General features: G+C 41.6%; 1 protein-coding gene across 3 annotated transcripts in view; it reads left to right on the top strand.

The window, feature by feature from the left end:
- Window positions 1-1425: 1425 nt before the first annotated feature.
- LOC142579145 (uncharacterized) overlaps window positions 1426-9419 on the top strand; it is a 34429-nt gene continuing 26435 nt past the window's right edge. The window contains exons 1-3 of one of the 3 annotated variants that reach the window (XM_075689074.1): window positions 1426-1499; window positions 2141-2234; window positions 3285-3389. In XM_075689074.1, coding sequence (XP_075545189.1) covers window positions 1487-1499; window positions 2141-2234; window positions 3285-3389 — 212 coding nt within the window. In that variant the 5' untranslated portion in view covers window positions 1426-1486. Of the gene's footprint in view, window positions 1500-1536; window positions 1838-2140; window positions 2235-3284; window positions 3390-9419 lie in introns of those variants that run through there. The other 2 variants (XM_075689075.1, XM_075689076.1) reach the window with 2 other exon arrangements.

Here is a 9419-nt window from a genome sequence, read left to right as displayed (position 1 = left end):
TCTGTTTGTTGGCTTGTGATATGATCAATAAACAATAGGGCGCCTGGGTTCCCGTTAATCTTGTGAGGCACATGTTGTTTAGTGCGAAAACGGTGAAATGCATGGAATGATGCATTGTTACCAACAGTGGATTTATTGAATCAGCAGCTGCACCTTCAGACATGTGGAAATCACTGTGAATTCCCGCCCTTAGGTAAAGATTGCCTTGACGAAAATTTATCTCCAGCTACACTTATGCACATGTCCTCTGCCTGATTAAGTTTCAAGTATTTCCCTCCAATTTGTAGTGGGATTCTTTTAGAAAGTTTCTGAGAGGCGATGGTTTGTGGAAAGTGATGTCTGCATGCATATGTGCTGTTTCAATAAAATCACTATTGAAAGCAGTGCATCGCCCTGTGTGCACGAATTATATTGTGCTTCGTTGTTTTCAGCTAAATAACGAGTCTTTGCTGGCGCGAACTGGCCCAAGCCCAACATAATTGAAACCAGATTGTCCTTCGACCAGACTGTCCACCATGTATACGTAGGTATAACAGTGGTCTCGCATAATTCTGTGCACGTGACTGCATTGCTGTTTCTGCGGGACTACTTGTTAAAAGCTCTTTCTCAAGGTGAGTTATTTTTTATATTTGCGATGGAGGCACTGGTGGATCCGGAGTCCCCCCTCCAAGACGTGCCGACATTCCGGCGTTGACAGCATTGCGCGCACGTGTGCAGTGAATCCCACTTGAGTACACCGTTGCGGAGGGCTGAGGGTATGCGCGTCCCACCAGAAGTAGATTTTCTGGCAATGTTCAGAGGGAAGGGGAAAAGGAGTAACAGTTGATGAGAGAGAGAGCAGGTCCGCAAGGTCATTGTTGGCGTCATGTGCCTGCACGCAATGGTTCACGCGTGATAACTTGCAAGGTTTGAGAATCTGCTCACAGTTAAATGTTTCACACGGAATGCAGGACATTCCCTTTTACCCAAAATCTTGACGCCGCCGCCAATGCGAAGTTAATTGTTACCGACATCGGACATTATTGCAGGCACTTTGATTATGGTATCGCATTTCTAGGGAAACTTTTTTTTGTTTCTAGTACACCGGTCAACAAAACAATTTTATGGACTAATTTCTGAACTGGTGGCTCTCACGCTTGATGGACATGCTTTCGGCACATAAGCGTTATTTTTTTTGGAGTATCGCTTGGTATCGCACTAACCCATAGAATAAAGAAAGCACTAACCCACGCACTAGCCGCACTAGCCTCTCTAGCCGCACTAAACGTCACAAGGTTTTAAATTCAGTGCCGTCGATAGCTGTCGCACGAAGTCGCGTGCGTGCGCATACAAACTTGCTCTATATGCTCCCAATAAACAATAACTCTATACAAACTGCCCGCCAAAAGCGTAAGCCAAAAGTGCGAAAATGGATGCTGAAAAAAAAAAAAAAAACGCGAGCAGTCAGCTGATTGCGCCACAGATTGCGCTGTCTGCTGCTCACAAGATGGCTGCAGCCGGTACGTTATGCAAGTTCATTTTTGTGTCGCTCTGCAATTAAGAACGCATACAGTGTTTTATCGATGGGCAGCGCGACGACTCCTCACGAATTTCTAGCAGGAAGTGCAGGCAGTATATCAGATATAGATTTAAACTAAAGGTTCACGAAATCTTTACGCACTTTAGGATTCGGTTGTAACGTAAAGGGGGTGGAGTGAAAAGAAACAACAAAAACTTTGCGTGACGTTTTCTCCATTCGCACACACCTATAAGCGCTAACTTTTTAAAGACAGCTGTGAGCGCTTCCCTGTTGCGCGTCGCCCTGCTGCGAATAAAGATAAACGTAAGCCGGCAGCAAGTGAGTCAGTCAGTGTAGAGCGCGCGCGCGCGTGTTCGACTCGTGTCTTGTCGCGTACATCTTTCCACTCTTCTTGTACTGTTGTTGCAAAACGTGCCGATTTTAGCCCCATTGTCTTTCGGAAAACTGAAGCCATATTGGCAAGCTGCGTCAGCGTGAAGCCGTGCTCATTGATATGGATGGGAACATATTTGTTTGTGTAATGCGTACGAGACAGTAGCGCACGGGATCTGCATGGAATGTCTTTAAGGGCCTCGGACATTATTTGTTTAGATTAATGTGATCTTTCATCTTCGTTGCAAGGATTGCTTGAAATGGAGGGCTGTACAACGTGGACGTCAGATTCAACAGAGGAAGAGGCTCGTTCTGCGGACGTTCATCCTATCTACTCAACACTGTGAGTTGCAGCTGTAGTATATATATATATATATATATATATATATATATATATATATATATATATATATATATATATATATATATATATATATATATAATGTTGAGGTTTAAATTGAACTTCACACTTCGCTTTTTTGCGCCACTGTTAGTGTATACTCAAACTGTCATGGCAATATTACCCTAAAGCAACTTGACAATTTTAGTAGATCCTTATTTTCCAGCTCATAGCAGCAGGTATTTTGTCGGTTTCACATTAACCATTAACCTGTTAACATTTATTAATGCATTAAGCTGAACATTCACTTGGTATATTGAAACAGGCCAATTTCCACATTTTCTTGTCCAAATTAATTTTAGACAAATGTGGTAATTGTCATAATTATGTTATACCTCTATGAACATATAGTTTAGATGTGCAATGAAGTGCAGGGGCTTGAGAAGAAGAATATCCCTGCTTCTAAGCTCCGCCCACTGTGAAAGGCAATGACACCAGTATACAGCACATAATGCATAAATGCGTGTTGCAGACGGCTGTCCTTTAGAATTTTGTAACTGGTCAGTTATCTGAGGTTGCTGCGAAAATTCATATGTTATTGGCGATGGCAGCAGCCCTTGCTTTTATCCATTTATGCATCATAAATGTGCATTTACAGAAAATTATGTGAGGTATTTCACATTCTTGTGGCCTGTGTGGATTGGTAGCACTTGAAAGTGCTCATAACCTGAATATGCACATAATCAGCTGTTTGTCAAAGGGAAAATTGGCATCCACACAAATGCAGCACCGATCTACAAAGGAAACCCATACGGATTTCTCAGAAAGAAAGCTTCGCAGTTGGTCCCGGGATTTGAACCTGATACCAGGACAAATTTTTTCTCAACTGTGAAGCTTTCTTTCTGAGAAACGCCCGTATGGGTTTCCTTTGTAGCTTCATGCTGCATTTGGGTGGATGACAATTTTCCCTTTCATAAACATTCCTTTAACTTGTGGGATTCTGCAGAACTGATTTCTCAATTGGCTGTTCACCTTCGAATGCTGTTATTACAGGGGTTTAGGTTCCACTTCTGATCCACTCTGGAATGGCAACCAGAATTTTGGCAACTTTTCCAGTGTCCCTCCTTCACTGAGATCTGATGCAAGAAGCACCGTTAGGTATGAAACTTAATGTTTTTCTTTCTTTCCACATGGTCTTTGAGCAGCGGATGTGAACTTGGGTGTTAAAAGCCGACTTTTAAGTTTCTTCCTGCTAGCCCAGTTTCCTTTTGGTTAATTAATTTGTTATTGTATTTTTTTTTCCTTTTTCAAGCGGTGACATTTCGTATTCTCTTAGTTTGGAAACATGACTTGAAAACTGAAGGCCAGGCCCTACCCGGTATTGGCTCCGTCCAGCATATGCATAGCAACACTCAAATGCAGTGATTAGCACAAGCATGATAGAAATGCAAATTGGAAATAACCAATTAGAATGCCAGTTATGCATAATCACATGGAAGCGCCACTTGCAATCGTTCTACAGCCGGTTTCTAAGCTGGAGTAGACGCAAGTGTATGTTTTGGTGTCTGAATTGACCCACTGTTACAAATGCACGTGAGCCTGGATAGTGAGCAATCCAATAGTTTCGAAATTGTCCACATCTGAGTTTGTGCTGATTGTTCATAGTAAACTGTACTTGTACACTTGGAAGGGCCCATTATTTTGAATACCACAGAAGCAAGGAAAATAGATATTTGTGTGAATTTTGTGAGAGAACAGTGCAGGGTCACTGTTGAAGTCATGAATTGTTGTGGTTGAGTCATTTAAGAGGACCTTGAAGCAACTATTATCAAAGGTGTTTGGTCTTAAAGGGCATCTCCTCACAAAACCTTTTCAACAATTTGTTTTTGAATCCATCTTCTATTAATAGAGTTTATTGGTAACCATATAGGGGGGGGGGGGTCTGCCATGGCTTTGTGGCTTTCCTCTCCTTTTCATTATTTAAACTGCACTTGAAGCTGTACTGCTGTGCCCTTGAAAGGTGATGGCTGCCATACTTTGCCAATTATTGCACTGAGCTTTTGCATTGGATTAATCTTGAAATAATGTGACATGATCATCTGCAGAGCTGCCCAATCTCATGGCCCACCATACCACCACTGTGGTATTATTCTCAGACACGAGGTAGCGTTGCTGTCTTAGCAGGGATGAGATTCCTCTCATTTTGCTTCTGCCAGAGGCAGTGCTTAATTGTGATGTCAAATGAAAATCTTGCCAGTGACCATTGTGTTTAAAACAGTATAGGCATGTAGTGAAAACTGATGGGTATTTCAGTAGATTCAAGGGAATAGCAGGCACTCTTTTGAATTTAACTGCTGGCTTCCAACTGCAAGTACAGGAATAATATTGACCTTAGATGCCTATGATGGTATTGCCACATGCCAACGGATACGAGCCTTCCATGCCGATATGTACATGCTTGTGTGGAAGAATAAGGGAACGTTTCTGGGCTGTTCAAGACATGGATTCCAAGTTGTGTTTTGGTACTTCACCTGCAACGTAACTGGTGGAACAATTTAGGTGGTTGCGGTGCATGGAAAACCCACGGTGGAGGAGCAGATTGGGTATCACAGGTCTGGCTTGTAGTTGTAGTTGACATCCTCTCTGGTCTGGACTGAAAGGGACTGAATTCAAGTAGTAGTTCGTGCAGGCAGCGGCTGTTTTTAGCAGTAGGGGCTGTGGCTGTCCCTAAAGTACTTGGAGTGATGGCGAAAACTTGTGAGCGGAAGTGCATGTACCGCGGACCATTACCAGTTATGTCACAGGCAAAGTACAAAGACACAGCTTGGAGTCCACATTTTTACTGAATATAGCCCATAAATGTTCTCCTCTTTAACCCAGGCGTGTACACATCAACGCAGAAGACTCATACCTGATGGCATATGGCAGTATTGTCTAGCAACTAAACCAGTTTGTTTGTCTTCAACTATTTTAACATAACTATAAACAGGATTTTCAGACATTGAACATAGCACATGCAGTGGCTAAAGGGACAATAACCTTCACTGCTGCACATTGAAACGCAATTTTTTGATTGTTGCTATAGGTCGCAAAACTGTCATAAAATGATTATATATAGTGAATTCCTTCTGTTTTCCTTCCCTTAACAAAACCACATCTGAAATTTAGTGCACGTGACAGCAATTCAGCCCTTAACTCTGTGATTCCACACAGTAGTAAAGCTGAAACTGTGTTGATTCTTTTCTTAGAGTCATTCGAAGTCAACCTCACTCGAAGATAGCTAGAATTGTTTTAGTGGAATATCTACAAATGTTGTTGATGTAGTGATGTTTCAGACTGCTGACATTCGGTTGCCTTTTATCTGTAAATAGTCTGCCCGTCAGGAAGATAAGGCAGTGTGGAGTGGTATACCTTCAGAGGGGCTGTAGGTGTAGTACTGATAAGGCTCAGAACTTGTGATAAGGTCAATTAAAGGGGGTTCGGGGGAAAGGTCTTTGAATCCATGGGTTGTTTACCTAAAAGTGGCACAGATAGCTTATTGTCATTATCAGTACATTCCATTCCTTTTAACAATTCAGGGTTTAAACCACAAGACTGGTCTTTTGTATTTTCATGGTTTTGTGCATCTCTTCTGCATTTAATAAATGTAAAAAATGATAGATGAATTCTTTTATCTCTTATATCATGAGAGATTCCTGGGGGACTTCCTATGATAAATTATTGTGTATAATCTTGGTTTATAAGAAACTTCAGAGTGATTAGTTATAGATAACATGCATGCACAGTTAAATTAGCAAAGGAAATATAAAGACAGTGTGCAATGAACAAAAACAGCTGTGGTGAAGAAGATTTAACAGCCGAAACAAACAAGTATTTGTTGCAGCAATATGTCTATAGTAGTCAATGTCACCAGAAGATATTTTTAAAGAGCGTTGAACCACTTTTCATCAAAGTCGAAAAATGCATTTGAAGTTAAAATAGACTAACTCAGAAATACTTTGCTTCAAAAAGTACTTCAATGTGTTCAGCAGAGTCAGAGTTATTGGCATCAAATGTAACCTGTGATCCCCTTCGCGATGCTCCTGCTCCTTTTTCAATGCCTTGCACTGTGAAGGCTATGGCAGAACGGGGCATGCCCACAAAGCTCCGCCTGCTGAACGTCATCGTGGCATGCAGTTCAAATTTGACTTAGGATGTTCACGTAGGCACCACTATTTCTGATTTTGGCGCCTACGACACACCAAACGAGGTTGTCCTCGGTGGGCCGCAGTGCGGTCAGTTAGTGGACTAGTCGTGGCATCTATGCTAAATAACAGACTGCAGCTCATGCAACTGTAGTTTGTGTGCACAGCGTGTGCTTTGTGCATGACAGGGCTTAGAAACATGCTCGTGCTAATATGCTCCAGTCTGGCTGTGCTACGTGGTGCAGAACGACTTTGTCCTGCACCAGCTTGACCGACAGATAGTAGCCACATCCAACTTGTATGTTTTGAAGTGTTGCCAATAGCTCAATATGAAGCGAAGTCTACCAAGGTGTCTATAGCAGTCAGGAGTGAGTGCTCACTGACAAGCGTGCATCTGGTCTGACCTTAAGTGTCGTGTCGTTCGAAGCTAGTTGAGTGTTCAAAACTAATCGAAATTAGTGAGACCCGACAGCTACAACACCAATAAGCAATCTGGCCAAACTTGAGTTCCTGTGCGGGTGGCCGCAGCTGAGCGTGAGCAGGCGATACTAATAGTAAGGAAAAAAATTGTAATGCAAAAGTAATCTAAAAAGTAAGAATTAAATAACTTTAAAACTGTCAACATGATGTTGTTTTCACAGGAAGATATGAGATTATTGATAATCGATAGAAAAATTTTTATTATCAGAATAGTCACATTTGTGACTAACTGATGGTGCTGCAGCACCACTGCATACATCTTAATGGAATGTGAAAGTATTCACACAGCGAGACCCATAGGTGATATAAGTTTGTAGAAGCACTGAGATTTAAAGTGGATGGAAGCATTAAGTGGCCAGTAGTCTAGATAAGCAAGAGGTATTTAGACTATTGATGGAATAAATAAAGCAAGGAAGAGAGTGATAGGACTGGATCTGTTAACAGTACAAGCTAAGTATAGATGTTTTAAAGAAGAGAAAAGAATTTTAAGGAGATTCATTCAGAATGTTTGACTGAAAAGCATATATAGCATACCTGATTAGCTCAAGCAGGCTAAGTGACTGTCACCGTGCTGTTTGAAAGGGTATGCCAATAAATAATAAAATTCATCATCACCATAGCATTCCTTGACATTTAAGTCCTAGTACTGAAGCACTCTTGTCATTCAAATACGGACGGACGGACAAACGGATGTTATGAGCGTCCCCTTTGGAATGGGGTGGTGGGTTGCACCACCAAGCTCTTGCTATTATACTGCCTAATGTCCTACCTAGGTTTAAAAAAAAAAAGAAAAAGAAAAAAAAAAACACAAGGAACTCCAAGAACCAAATTTTCTGACCCCCGATTGTGAACTTTGCTTTTGTATGTTTCTGTTTTTTGTCATTTCCCTGCTTTTCTTCCATCAATGTTCCAATCACCTCTTACTAATCTCCATTGCGGACATGTTTACTTTTCCCCTGCTATTGCTGAACCTAAGGGCTTCAAGGAGGCCAGTGGTGCCTAAATCGGCCGATGGGCGGATGTCTTCACATTCTAATAAAACATGCTCCATCGTTTCCCTAGCTTTACTTCAGCAAGCACATGCTTTTTCTTTCTTCTTATATCTTGCTTTATAAGTGCGTGTTCCAAGGCATCCCGATCTCGCTTATAAAAGTAATGAGCTTTCCTTTGAGTTATCATAAATTGTTTCTTTCCTGATTTTATTTTTTCCTCTTAAGTAAAGAAAAACTCATGGCAGGTTTGTTTTCGATTGCTGCCACCCATGAAATTATTTCAGCCTCTCTAACTTTCCACTTGATGTTCTTTGTTGCTGTGTTACTCACCCTACAGGCTGCATACTTGCTGGTAAGCTTCCTAGTTCGTTTCCTCCACTGTGAATCAATGTTTTTCCTGTACTGATACCTCAACACTCTCCCAGTCCATTTACTTTCTTCCGTATTCCTCAGTCGTTCTTCATAATCAATTTTACTGTGAGCTTCCCTCACTTCAAAACTAGTCCAGCCCATATCACTCGGCACAGTTTCATTTGTAGTATTCCCGTGAGCGCCCAGTGCGAGGCGTCCCACTGACCTTTGGTTCCCATCGAGTCCTGATTGTAACCCTGATTTCAAGCAAACAACCGTATTTCCAAAAGTAAGTCCTGGAACCATTACACCTTTCCATATACCTCGGAGCACCTCGTACCTGTTGTAACCCCAAAGCGCTCTGTGCTTCATTATGGCTGAATTTATTTTCCCCTTTACTGTTATAGTTTTTTCCTATGTTTCTATATATCTATTGCTTTCGTTCACCCATATACCAAAGCATTTATATTCTTTTACCCAAGGTATTTCCTGGCCCTGTATTTCCACTGTCTGTTCACTGTTTTAGTTGAATACCACAACTCCTGATTTTCTAACACTAAATTTCAAACCTAAATTCTCGCCTTCCTGTCCACAGATATTAGCCAGACGTTGCAAATCACTTTGCTTGTTAGCTAGCAACACGATGTCGTCCGCATAAAATAAACCTGGAAGCTGCTACTCTACTACTGTAGCCGCCTGTTTGTATGAGAGATCAAACCGATATTACTTCCTTCTAGCGCCCTCTCCATCCTCACCATGTACGTCATAAACAGCAGTGGGGATAAAGGGCACCCCTGCCTCAGTCCCTCGTTAATATCAACTTTCTCCTCGCTCCTCATCCTTTCCCATTCAACGCAAACTGTATTTTCTAGGTAAATATCTCAGAAGCTGTAAACAATCGTCACCTAAGCTTTCCCTTTCCATAATATCGGACGAAGTGTTGCGGTCTACATTGTCATATGCTCCTGTAATGTCTAAGAAGGCCACATATAACGGTCTGCTTTCTGCTCTTGATATTTCAATACACTGAGTAAGAACAAAACAGTTATCATCCAAACGTCTACCTGTTCAAAAGCCATCCTGAAGTTCTCCCAAAGTGCCATTATTCTCTGCCCATGCTTGCAGCTTTAATTTGATTGCCTGCATTGCTAGCCTGTACATTACTAATGTAATGGTCAACG

The sequence above is a fragment of the Dermacentor variabilis genome, chromosome 4 (assembly GCF_050947875.1).
Source record: "Dermacentor variabilis isolate Ectoservices chromosome 4, ASM5094787v1, whole genome shotgun sequence".
NCBI lineage: Eukaryota > Metazoa > Arthropoda > Arachnida > Ixodida > Ixodidae > Dermacentor > Dermacentor variabilis.
This window is presented reverse-complemented; position numbering and strand designations above follow the sequence as displayed.